We start from the raw sequence: 13,357 nt of genomic DNA, 5'->3' as shown, positions 1-13,357 counted from the left end.
CACAGATTCTCGATTGGATTCAGGTCTGGACTTTGACTTGGCCATTCTAACACCTGGATACGTTTATTTGTGAACCATTCCTTTGTAGATTTTGCTGTATGTTTGGGATCATTGTCTTGTTGGAAGATAAATCTCCGTCCCAGTTTCAGGTCTTTTGCAGACTCCAACAGGTTTTCATCCAGAATGGTCCTGTATTTGGTTGCATCCATCTTCCCCTCAGTTTTAACCATCTTCCCTATCCCTGCTGAAGAAAAGCAGGCCCAAACCATGATGCTGCCACCACCATGTTTGACAGTGGGGATGGTGTGTTGAGGGTGATGAGCTGTGTTGCTTTTACGCCAAACATATCGTTTTGCATTGTGGGCAAAAAGTTTGATTTTGGTTTCATCTGACCAGAGCACCTTCTTCCACATGTTTGGTGTGTCTCCCAGGTGGCTTGTGGCAAACTTTAGACAAGACTTTTTATGGATATCTTTGAGAAATGGCTTTCTTCTTGCCACTCTTCCATAAAGGCTGAGATTTGTGCAGTGTACGACTGATTGTTGTCCTATGGACAGACTCTCCCACTTCAGCTGTAGTTCTCTGCAGTTCATCCAGAGTGATCATGGGCCTCTTGGCTGCATCTCTGATCAGTCTTCTCCTTGTCTGAGCTGAAAGTTTAGAGGGACGGCCAGGTCTTGGTAGATTTGCAGTGGTCTGATACTCCTTCCATTTCAAAATGATCGCTTGCACAGTGCTCCTTGGGATGTTTAAAGCTTGGGAAATCTTTTTGTATCCAAATCCGGCTTTAAACTTCTCCACAACAGTATTACGGACCTGCCTGGTGTGTTCCTTGGTCTTCATGATGCTCTCTGCGCTTTCAACAGAACCCTGAGACTATCACAGAGCAGGTGCATTTATACAGAGACTTGATTACACACAGGTGGATTCTATTTATCACCATCAGTCATGTGGGACAACATTGGATCATTCAGAGATCCTCGCTGAACTTCTGGAGTGAGTTTGCTGCACTGAAAGTAAAGGGGTCGAATAATTTTGCACGCACCACTTTTCAGTTTTTTATTTGCTAAAAAAGTTTAAAGTATCCAATAGATTTCGTTCCACTTCACAATTGTGTCCCACTTGTTGGTGATTCTTCACAAAAAATTAAAATTTTATATCTTTATGTTTGAAGCCTGAAATGTGGCAAAAGGTTGAAAAGTTCAAGGGGGGCGAATACTTTCGCAAGGCACTGTATATTAAACCAAAATTTTTTGTGCTTTAAGGCTTAAAGTGATTGCTATTTTTATATATAAAAAATAGACTTTACTAAGATGTAATACTTACCTGCTCTGTGCAATGGATTTGCACAGAGCAGCCCATATCCTCCTCTTCTCGGGTCCATCTTTGGCTCTCCTGGCCCCTCCCTCTTGTCGATTGCCCCCACAGCAAGCAGCTTGCTATGGGGGCACCCGAGCTGCAGCTCCATGTGTCCATTCAGGCACAGAGCCCAGGTTCGGCCCCGCCCCCTCTCTCTCTCTCTCTCCCCTGACTGGCTAATGAACTTTGATAGCAGCGGGAGCCAATTGCACAGTCAATTAGGAGGGAGAGTCCCAGACGGCCAAGGGACTCGTGGACATCGCTGGATAGAGGGGGGGGGCTCCGGTAAGTGTTAGGGGGGGCTGCTGCACACAGAAGGTTTTTCATCTTAATGCATAGAATGTATTATGATAAAAAACTTTCTGAAATGACAAATCACTTTAAAATAATTTTCTAGTTTTAAGAGAGTGATCTGTCACCATTACCAGTTTTTATGTCTGACAGGAGTGTGCTTGAGAACAAAAAGCCACAGACAAAACCGATTTTCCTGCAGTGAAAATATTTATTCAATCAGCTGCTTACATCAATATTCTGTTACAAGGTTGGTAAAAGTCCTGGATCTACAGCTGTAGTAATACAAAAAATGACAGCCAGGAATTACAATGAAGTTTACACAAGGATACAGAAGGACAGACTTTGGCCACATAACCACAACTGGCTAGAAACAGACTAGAAACATTTATAGATTTCTTATTATCTCTCAATATATTAATTCTAGTTATTATTTCTTATAAACTTTACAAAATTAAGTGCAAAGTAGACTTTTTTTTTTTTACTTTATAAAGTCGACACAAAATAACTAAACAGACAATAAAAAAAAAAGCGCAAATCAGGTGACTGCTTGGAATTTCTAAAAAAAAAAACCTGTTGGATTCTGATTGGCTACTCAAGGTAAATGCAGTATTTTGTGAGAGGGTGAAGTGTACAGAAAGTCACTGGAGTGTGTAAGTGTAAGGAGCACAGTGCCAATCTAGCTGTCAGGGGACTATATCTCTCAGCATGCCCGGTCAACGGGTTAACCCCTGTCAAAACGGAAAGAGATGGGCTGAACCACCCGCTGGCTTACTCTCCGATTGTCCGGTGCTGAGATAAAAGCAGCTACAGTGACTCCACATAAAGCTGAAACCCATTCCTGGTCAGCCATTCCTTTAACCACTGCTAACCACTGCTTTCCAGCTGTACAAATTTAGGAAAAGGAGACCTGTATGTGAGACACCATCGGTAATCCTGGTGATGGTCTGGCTCTAGAGCTGACCACACGTAGAAATTAGAAAGTTTATTCGTTTACAAATTTGTGAGATTAAAAATGACTAATACAACTAACCACCAGTAGTTCCCGGCGACACAAAAATTATCCAAAATCTTAGTTGCAAGATGCTTCATTTTCTTCAGGAGTTTTGTGACTAAAAGCTGGTTGAAATTGCCCAAAAAGCTGCTTAAAGTGGTTATAAAGAGAATTTTTCTTTTTAAATAACATGTTATACTTACCTGGTCTGTGCAGTGATTGTGCAGCCTTGATACTCCGCTTCTTGGGTCCCCTGCCAGCGATCCTGGCTCCTCCCTCCTGAGTGCCCCAATAGCAAGCCACTTATTATGGGGGCACTCATGGGCTTGATACTAAGCCTTGCTGTGTCGATTGACACACACAGCGCAGCTTGGCCCCCTGCCCCCACTCTCTCCTCACAGGTTGTGATGGACAGCAGCAGGAGCCAATGTCTCCTGCTGCGAGAGAGACAGTGCTCTGGATCGAGATCATGCTCAGGTCAATATGATGGGGGGGGAGTAGTTGAACACAGGTGTTTTTTTTTTTTAATCTTAATCTTCTTCTCCCTTTACAACCACTTCAAGTGTGTGACTAGCACAAACCACGGGAGTATCAATGTAGTGTGTAAGATCAGCAAACCAATTAGCAGCTTTGTAGGCAACAGCAGGCTCATTCAGTAAGTCAGAGTGTGCAATAGGCCAAGAGCAGCCAATCAGGCTTTAGAACCCGGTTACTGCACTCTATGGCTTCTCCTTGCCTTGTTGTACTGAATAAACTTGGAGATAGCAGATGCTCAGTGAAGGTGCATATGACTTGAGGAGTGTCAATAACAAAGGAGACTTACTGGCTCCTATGTATCCACCTGCAAGGACAACCTTTATCACTTTGACACACTTCAATTCTGTGCTTTTCATCATGAAATAATGGGATATCTAATGGGCAAATCTTTTATAGTATTCACATGTATACTCCTGCTTGTGTGGATTTCAAAAAAAATATATAAAATTGATATATATATATATCATAGACATTTCAAAAAGTAAAAGTTTGCATTGGAACCAGACAGACATGCACAGCAAGCATAAGCAGGGTAAACACTACTCCTTTAGTAATCAACCCCTAAATATCCGACTAGTCTGGGAGTTTGTAGGAGAGTATGAAGCCTGCCATTGTTGACCTTCTAAATATACTAATTGCCTGGCTGTCACACTGATCTGAAGGCTTCAATACTTTTATAGTCATTGACCTGTAACAAGTAGCTTAGGAGGTCAGACTTGCCTTAGGCCCCCTTTCATACGGGCAGACCCTCCATGAAGTGACGGGTGTAAACGAACATGTGTTTATTTACACCTGACTACATCCAATCCGATCTGCTAAAAACAGATGGATGGTGATCTGTTCCCCTTCCATCTAGCGGATTGGATCAGATGGAAGTTGGGTGTAAACAGAGCAGCAATCAGTTTACATCCGACCTCCCACCCATTGAAGAGAGAGTATGCTCTGCATAAGCTGAACGGACATGGACCAGCCACCCACCTTCTCAGCAGGGATCAGCGGACAAATCCCCCACCTGGCAAGCAAGCTCCTGGCAGAGCCCAACCCGTGTGGATGGGTCCTGACTTTTCTGATCTGCATACTTGTCCCAGGTCAGCGTTTCACACAAAGTCTGAGAGCTAGGCAACTAGAATTCTCAGAAGCATGGCAATACAGGTCCCCTTTAAGTCCAAAACCGACTACATAAACCAGGGGTGGCCTTGGGGTCCTTGAACATTTCTGTACCAGCTAGCCTTCATCCAGTGACAACACTATTCCAACATTTCAGCTTGGTGATAAAAATAAATGGCATACAAGGAGGGAAATTTATCAACACTGGAGCAGTTGAGCATGGCAACCAATCAACTTCTTTCATTTTCAAAGCTAAACAAGATGAAGCATGAAGCTGACTGGTTGCCATGCATGCCTGCTCCATTTTTTTTTAATTCCCTCCATGTATTTAACCAACTCTGTGGGAATAAACATTATAAAATGACATACAATTAATCAAAGCCTTAACGACACTGCCATCGGAATAATAAAAATATTAAATAGACCAGACCAGTCTTTTTCGGACTTATTTAGTAAGGCAGTGCAGAGTGCAGTGGTGTTTGTGCAAAATGCTGTAACCCAGAACCATCAGTCAGACAGTGGAAGATGGCTGCCGATTGGTCACTGGAGGTTACTGCACTTTGATTTCTATATCAGACACAAAAAGGTGCAAAGTGAAGGACACAAAGGGCTACTTAAGGTAGATTTCAATAACTTGTTTAGCGAGACTCCTAGCAAAACCGTATCATAGGACTGATTAAGTGCGTAACCCGCAGCAAAAGAGGCCATCTATTAAAGAAAAGAATCCATGAATAATTGTCATTAGGGGTTGTTCCACTTGCTAAAGCCCATCGTAAGGAAAGTAGACAGGTCCTCATAAAGTGCAGTGCTGGAGTGACTACATAGAAATGCTACAGCTCACAGGGGATGATAGTAGAGAATTCCTGGAGTAACCATTCAACTTTAAAATGTGGTATGAAAATTGCTGCATATGGGAGAGTGACCTTCTATAAAATGTGTCTCTAGAAAGAGTGGTCCATATTGTCACATCAAGGCCAACGAGAGCAATCAATCATCCGCCTGTCCCCCACTCAAAGATCCATTCACGGATTCTGTAGTACGGCTTCTATGAATGGTAGATCTGGCGGACATAAAATCGGCCTCTCTTGATGAGAGCTCCTGACAGCCCTTTAGCTCTATTAACCTTTGCCACACCGGAAGATTGTGTACAGTGGGGGTTGGGCTTGGACAGATAAAGATAAACAAAAACAATCCGCACAAGGGACACATCATACTAAATGAAAGTTATGTCCCTTGTGCCAATTTTTCCGTTTTTAATTTAGGCTAAACTTAGGCTGCCAAATTTGAAGGCAGAGCAGGCTCACCATCAAGGTTGCCCTTTAAATACCAACTAGCCCAATTACAACATTGAACCCCAAATCCAGCAGAACATCAGACCAAAAAAAACTGAACAGCAAGAATGAAAACCACAGTGTCCGCTACCAGCGAGCCATTACAGAAAACGCACGCATGCACAAATCTCAGGCGTCTTAGAGACAAAGCCTGGGAGTGAGAAATTCTCACACTCACAACACAATTATCTTTCATCCAACGCACACCATGTTAATTAATATAATTAACACAGGTCCACTGCAGGCATCAAAAGAATCAGCTACGCTTCCGATTTGGGATCAGAAATTGGAGTCGACAATGTGATTGTGTTCCAGTGATTGAAGAGCAGTGCAAAGAGGCTCCAAGACCATCTTGAAGCTAAGAGAGCAAGAGTTCTTTCCCAAGATCCTTTGCAGCATGGGTACAAAGATGGCCGGGCCTCAGTCTCTGTATCAGCAGGATCCTGAGTAGAAGCTGGAGGAATGTACATGAGGGCAGTGAAAATACTACGGTAAGCGTCCAAACTTCCTCCATCTCTAGAAGTAAAGGGCCGGCTCGCTGCGGAAATCTGAGTGGGAGTCGCCATAGTCAGGTGTAAGCTGTAAGGAGAAGACAGAAGACATTAGACCTTATAAGATCTTCCTATATAAAACGTGACAGCTGGAAAAGCAGACATCAACCCTTTTAAAGATAATGTGCCATCAAAAAAAAAAAGCATTATAGGAGACACAAGGTGCCTAGTGTTCTGAAGGAAACTGGTCAAGCCTATTAATGTGCCCAAGCCCACTGTGCCACCTAAGTGTAGAATCTTAGAGGTGACGTCTAGCACCTTCAACAATTCCCAAAATGATTTTTCTGCCACTAGGAAGCAGGCAATTCAACTTCTGGCCAGTTGGAGCTACAGCCACCACTGGACACAATTAAGTCTCTCCCCTTGCATATAAAGTGGGTCTAAAGGCTGAAGGTTTTTTATGCTCCTATATTCCATGGACAGAGGTAAAAACGTTCAGTGTGCAGCATCCCCCCCTCAATACTCACATGAGCCCCCTCTTGATCCAGCGATGTGCTGGAGAGCAGCGGCTCTCCTGGGCCTCGGCCTGCTTAATGGCCAAGACATAAAAGTGAGAGCCATTGGCTCCCACTGCTGTAAATCACAGCGAGTGAGAAGGTAGCAGGGGGGTGGTTCAGAGTAGAGCTGCATGATTAATCGAGATAAGATCGTAATCTCGATTCACACCCCCCCCCCCCCCCAGCATTATGGTAAACCTGTTGCTTTGTCCCGCATTGATAAAACACGTTTGCCTTAAAGTGTAAATGCAGCCAAATTTTTCTTTACAGAGTCAAATCCTTAATGCTGCCATTGTAGAATTTCCCCTCCCGGTGTGGTCAATGGGATAGGAAGTGGGGGTCATCTACCCTATGGGTGACACAGGTGACAAGTTCCAAACTTCCACTCTACTTGGAATTTTAGCAGGGCCTCGTATCAGAGTTGCGTTCCGTTTTTTGCCTTAAAGTATTGCTTGTATATTGAATGGCCACACTATATAATGCTTATGGCTTCAAGTGGACTTTCAAGGATACCAATCTAGGAGCCGCCATCTTTCTAAGGCTGTAATTCTGATCTCAGCTTCAATCCTAGAGATTACTCTGGTTTCTGTGTGACCTCCCTCTACTGTTAAAGCCAAGCAGATCTGAGAAAAATTCCCATGATGCAAAAGGGCCCCCTTCCCTGCTGAGCTTTTTAATAAGCCATGCTAGAGGGGGGGGAAGGCAAAAAAACTGGATCAGCACATTAGCTGCTCTCCCTCTCATAGAGGTGTTCATTATAACTGGCCAATGGTCTTCCCGATAATTTTGGGGGAGTGGCAAACATGCAAACCCAACAACCAATACCCTCAAATTATTGGCAGATTGGCTGTACGTCTTACAGCATCAAGGTACCTCATTTTTATTTTCCTGGTTCACACTTGCCCAAATCTGAGTGGTCGTATAAAAAAATAAATAAATAAATAAATAAAAAGACCACAGCAAAAATATTCCTCCATACATACCTAAAAGTTTGAGGTATGAGAGTAGAATACAAAGAGGAATTATTTCTTAAGCTGGCCATAGATCCCAATCTCCGCCATTTCAGCAGGAACTGGCAACGATTCAGTTAATGTATACCAAGCTGAAGGTACCCAAGCTGACTGATCAACCAAATTGGGTACAACCAGCCTGGCAGATTTTACATGCGATTATTGCAAGCAACTGTTATAGCCGCTAGCAATAATCACTGTGTTCTCCCTGCGGAAAAGGAAAAGCGATCCGTCTATGGCCGGACCTAAGCCCCGTACACATAAGCGGAATGTTGGGAGACATCAGCCGGTTCAATAACAAAATGGTCAGCATTCGGCTCGTGTGTATGCCAGCTGGCTTCTGTCGGATGTGCATGCTGGAAAACCTGCAGCCAACCAGCTCCCAATCAGTGCTCTCAGCCAATAGCGGAGAGTGCTGATCTGGGGGGGGGGGGGCTGTCAGAACACAACAGCTTAGAGGGGGAGATTGTTGTACTAACCTCAGATCATTAGTACAGCGGTTCAGACCGTAGCTGACAGTGAACGGAAAAAAAACAAACCTCAGTGTGTACCAGGCTTTAGTCTTTTTTAGATTAGCATACCGCAGTACCACGTGTAAACACTGTGTGGCAGCACAGCACCTTCTGAATGTTACTGTACAACACACCATTCACCCACTAAGTATCAAGCAAGGAGATGCAGTAACCTATGGCAGCCAATCAAGGTTTAGTGTACAGAAACTGAAGAAGGTCTGCTGGCCGATATCAGATGAGTACACCATGCAACATATAAAATTCTGTTTGCTTCCTATGATGTCCCCCTTTTGATAATATGTACCCATGAAACCCCCCTTGCCCCTCATTCTATGTACTCACCATGCCCTCGTTGTCTGCACTGTCTGGAGAGGCCGATCGCTCCCGTGTCTTTTCATCCTGCCATTTACTGTACTGTACGGAGTGCTTTGGGGTGTAACTAGATAGACCTGAATGGATAAGAAGAGGATTTAATAAACACATAGTAACCTTACATCTATATGCATACAAGTTCCCTTCCCATACTTATTACAGAGGACATTTCAGTAACTTTAGAAGTCTGAGTGAATTCATTCCTGATGTGTTACACTTGTAACAGTATAGTTTGTCAATCGAGCACTTTTTATCATTTAAGACATCCTTGAGCTTTAGTAAAGTGACTTTGCCTGGTCCAATATGATGTCATCAGTCTGCAGCAGGCCTGAGGAAGCTCCTCTCCCACGGTGATCACTCAGACTGTACACTGTAACTATGTAGCAAGGCGAAAGGCTGCAAAAGAGCGGATCTGTGTCTGATGATTGTGAACACAACTAAGATTTGTGCAGGTACCTGAAGAAAAGCAGCCATACACTATACAATCTGATGGTAGATGTAAAAAAAGCTTGTACAAACAACTATGTGTAGTCCCCACGAATAAGTCTTTTTATGACGAAACATACGTCGGGTGGCAGACGTGCTGACGTCATCACGATACAGCGTAGGTTGGATGGGTGATTGCATGCCGGCCGGCATTTTTTATGGGCGTTTTTACTTTTATTAAATTTGTTATATGGAATTATGCTATGGTGAGTCTTCTTTCCATTTCCCTGGAATCCCGAGTACTGCTTTTCTGCTTCACGTGCTGTTGACGGCCCCGGCCCGTTTTATTCAATAAAAGGAGCCTACTGTGATAATGGTCTGAGGAGGTGCTGTGGAGACTGACTATAGGCATGGAATCGCTTGCCTTTTGGTAAGCGCATATTTTGTGTGGTGGTGGTCATGATCCTTGGTGTGTTTTGGTTGCACAGAAAATTGAACACTTTGTATTTTTTACATTATTAGTACACTCATATCACCATTTTTTTATTATTATCACTAATACATATTTTTTACATTTTATTTTTATTGCTACTATTAATCTGAATGAATTTTTATGAAGTGTATTTATTACGTTTTCACTGGACTATTTTTCATTTATTGGACTTTATCACTTCACTGGGATTTTTTGAATGTCATTATTAACACTTGTTATTTAGAATTCTTTTTATAAATTATGGTATGTTTTATTTATTAGCGGGGTAGATCAACTTTTTCACTACTATTGTAATCACTCATAGGTGTTTATATTTAATATTATTATTTACAGTATTTATGTACGTCCGCGGCTTTTTTCTTTTGTCAACTATGTGTAGTACAAGGGCCTGCGTGATTGGATACTAATTGAATCCATTTTTTAGGTTTGCCCTTCTATTACTTAGTTTTGGTAAAGGCAAGGGGGTTTTGCACATCTGATATTATACAGATCTGATGGTTTAATCTCTGTACAGTGTATGGCCAGATTTATGCAAAGAACATCCTACACTCTGGAATATACACTAAAATGCAAACAAAAAAACATTAAAACTTGTTTAAAGGCATAGTCCACCTTTTGAAAATAAATAAATGCACTATTGTATTTATTAGATATGGAGATTACATTAAAGGAGAGTTTATACAATGTTTGCACTGAATCCTGCAGTCAGTGCTTCAGGGGAATTGCTCCAGCTCCTGTGTTGATTGAATCTTTGGTTACAGGCCTGGAGGAAGTAATCAATAGACTACATGTGCCGAAATATCAACGCATTTGTGCTCCACTGCAATCTGTCAGTTCCTCTACCATGGAGAGAAATGGCACTCGTAGTCTATTAACAGATCCATGTGAATAGATGATGCAGATGTACAGGTGAAGGCCACCTACAACCAATCAACCCGATGCTCCAGAGAACCAGAGGAGCCCAACTCCAACACCCCCCCCAACACAAAACTTTTTAGGTAAGTCGGGAGGGAGCAGTTTGAGGGTGAGAGTTTGGGCAATGCACTCTGGACTCTGGATATGAATATGGATGGAACATGAAGCATGCTTGAAAAAGGTGGATTAGGACTTTAAAACACATCAAAGACAATTTTCAGAAATGTAAACTGATCCTTACTAAATCGGAGCTCTGCTGAGACCACAAGGACCTCAAAGCTAAACATGGCTCCGATCCAGAACTAACCCCATAATGTGTGACAATTCCATTTTAACATGTTGTGTCGCTTTATAAAAAGGTTAGGACTCTGATCTTTTCTCTGGGGCATGTTCTACCTGCGTCACTATATGCAAGTTCCTAGACACTCACCTACATAGTGCAGAGATAAGACAATCCAACACCTATCTAAAAGCCATATAAACATACCATAAAAATAACTCAAGATTTATACTGCTGCCCTCATCTCTGTGAGCAGACATAAGGAAACTGGAGCATTATAAAGACTTCCACCCAATCCCAACTCCAGGTAAACAAAAAATGATTCCTGTGCAGTGGAGCTATGCACACAATGCAAGGGTTCATTTCTCATTTATGTCTAGGGAAAAAATAAAAAAGGAGATATACTTACCCAGTCCTCCACCCTTTCCCACAGCTTTTGCACCCCCATGCTCTAGGGGCCTGACGTCATCAAAACCAGTGCAGGGTCTATAGCCCTGCTTTGGACGCGAGAATGCTGAGGAACAGTCTGCTGCCGGAGTGCAGAGGGTGCCACCTGCTGGGGGAGCAGAGGATCAGGCAAGGTTTCCTCTCCCATGGACAAATCGAGCCATTAACTCCTGCAGTGCCAGCACAGCCTCACTGCAAGGGATAGTTTTTTTTTTCTGCCTGAAGTTGGGCTTTAAAGTGAATCCTTTGTCCATGAAGGACAACACACAAGCTCTCTTTAGCCGCCCCCCCATCTTAGCAGCTTGTACTCCACTTTTTCTTTGTTCAACCTCCCATCCTCATTTTAGCTCCAAGATGCAGGTGGTGCCCTAAGTGATGAGTTGCTCATGTCATAGCCTATAAAGGGCTGAGAGAGCTGCTGCTTGGGTATGCTTCCCTATACCTGAGAGTACAGGGGATGTTCTCCATTACTGACAGCTGTACAAAATGACCGAGGAGTGAAAGAAAGGAGTATGTACTGCCAAGGAGGAGACCACTGAAAAATTTGTCCTGGACAAAGCACAAGTAGGCTGGTCATCATAGGATCAGAACAGGACACCAATGCCCCCGCCTTTATGCAGCTTCTTCACAGGTGACAATTATACAACTACCAACATGGTATACATAACCATGTATACACAGCCTACAACAGGTGTGTCAAACCCAGTTTCAATGTGGGGCGCCATCAGCAGTATGGTTGCTCTCAAAGTGCCAGTTATATCTGGGGTGCGCAGTGGGCAGAGTGCAGGGGTGCTCTGTGGGCAGAGCGCAAAGTTTAGGGGTGCGCTGTGTACAAGGTGCAGAGTTTAGGGGTGCGCTGTGTACAGGGCGCAGAGTTTAGGGGTGCGCTGTGTACACAGTTAGGGGTTCGCTGTGTACAGAGTGCAAAGTTTAGGGGTGCGCCGTGTACAGAGAATAGGATTTAGGGGTGTGCCATACAGTGCAACCCCAATGCTCTCCCCCAAAGCTTCCTTACATCATTACCATCTCCTACTGGCCAGACTCTAGTACCTCCCCGTGTAGGCAGCTCTACAACCCATGTATTTGGCTCTAGTACCTCCCTGTGTAGGCGGCTCTGCCTTAACTTGCAGGGAGATCTCTCCGATTCTTGAGATCTGTCCCCTCCATGCCCCACCGTGACTGTGTACAGGAATCTGCTACATCCAGGAGCCGCTGAGATCAAAGATATTCCTTGTAAACACAGAAGGCTAAGTGTTTACAAGTGACAGTGGGAGCGGGGGTGAGAGTTGGGGGTGGCGTTCTGCCAATTTCCGGCTACAAAACTGGAAGCGATGGCCTCATGGCAAGGCCTGGTGGGTCGGATTTGGACCACAGGCTTTGTGCTTGACTTGTGTGGCCTAGAATTTCTGCCTGCAGATAATTGCCCAATTCCGAGCTCTGCCTTTAGGCCCAGAAGAATTACATTACACATGTTTAGGTAGGTAACAGTGTCTGTACATGTATTTCCATTATAGTCTGCCCTTTACCAGGGTCACCCAGTAGAAGATAACTATGGCACAGAGTTTTGACTTTGACCTGCAATAGGAGAATCTGGATATAAAATGGGTTCAATATAACTGCCTCCCCACCTCAGACTGCTGCTACTGTTGGCTGGCCGGGGCTGTCATTGTGCAGTGAGTCAGTGTGAATAAGAAGAGATAACAGATGATTAAGGGTTCTGACACACTCTTGTGAATGTAAGCTGTCCACAGTAACGTGGGGAAAGTAACCCAGACACGATGACATGTCACATCACAGGAACAATATATGTTACGTAATGTTTTGTTTAATAACAGTAGAGCTGAGTCTGCAGGTTCCCCATCCACACTCTTTCCAGGAGAAGAGTGAATGGCTGATGGCGAGCTGATCTTACCCATACAGCATACAAACCGGGTACCAGTGCCCGATACGCAATGGTCTTTATGGAGAAAGTTATGTAGGAAATCAGACAATGACTTCCTAGCAGTGTATAATATATGGGGACCATACCAGATCTCCAGGATAATGGCAGTGCTTGGACTCTTTGTTCTAGAAAAAAGTCTGCACCAGAATGTTGATAACCTCTGCATTACAATCCTAATTGTTGGAATGCTATATACATCTGGTAAAGGCCTAACACAGTTTTTGAAGAACTGTGAAACCGTAAAAACATCTATCTCCTCTTCTGCGTGTCCCTCTCATCCTGGCCTCCATGTT

General features: G+C 43.6%; 1 protein-coding gene across 1 annotated transcript in view; it reads right to left on the bottom strand.

Moving 5' to 3' along the window:
- Positions 1-1,841: 1,841 nt before the first annotated feature.
- The window catches only part of TPRN (taperin), an 87,056-nt gene continuing 75,540 nt past the window's right edge, over positions 1,842-13,357 (bottom strand). The window contains exons 3-4 of the mRNA XM_077475858.1: positions 8,532-8,638; positions 1,842-6,198 (exon numbers count right to left, since the gene is read on the bottom strand). Of these exons, the coding sequence (XP_077331984.1) occupies positions 6,136-6,198; positions 8,532-8,638 (170 nt within the window). The 3' untranslated portion in view covers positions 1,842-6,135. The remainder of the gene's footprint in view (positions 6,199-8,531; positions 8,639-13,357) is intronic.

The sequence above is a fragment of the Lithobates pipiens genome, unplaced genomic scaffold (genome assembly GCF_037356315.1).
Source record: "Lithobates pipiens isolate NorthernLeopardFrog02 unplaced genomic scaffold, aLitPip1_a1.2 Scaffold_1, whole genome shotgun sequence".
Lineage (NCBI taxonomy): Eukaryota > Metazoa > Chordata > Amphibia > Anura > Ranidae > Lithobates > Lithobates pipiens.
Note: the sequence above shows the minus strand (reverse complement) of the source record. Positions and strands in the feature narration are given on the sequence as shown.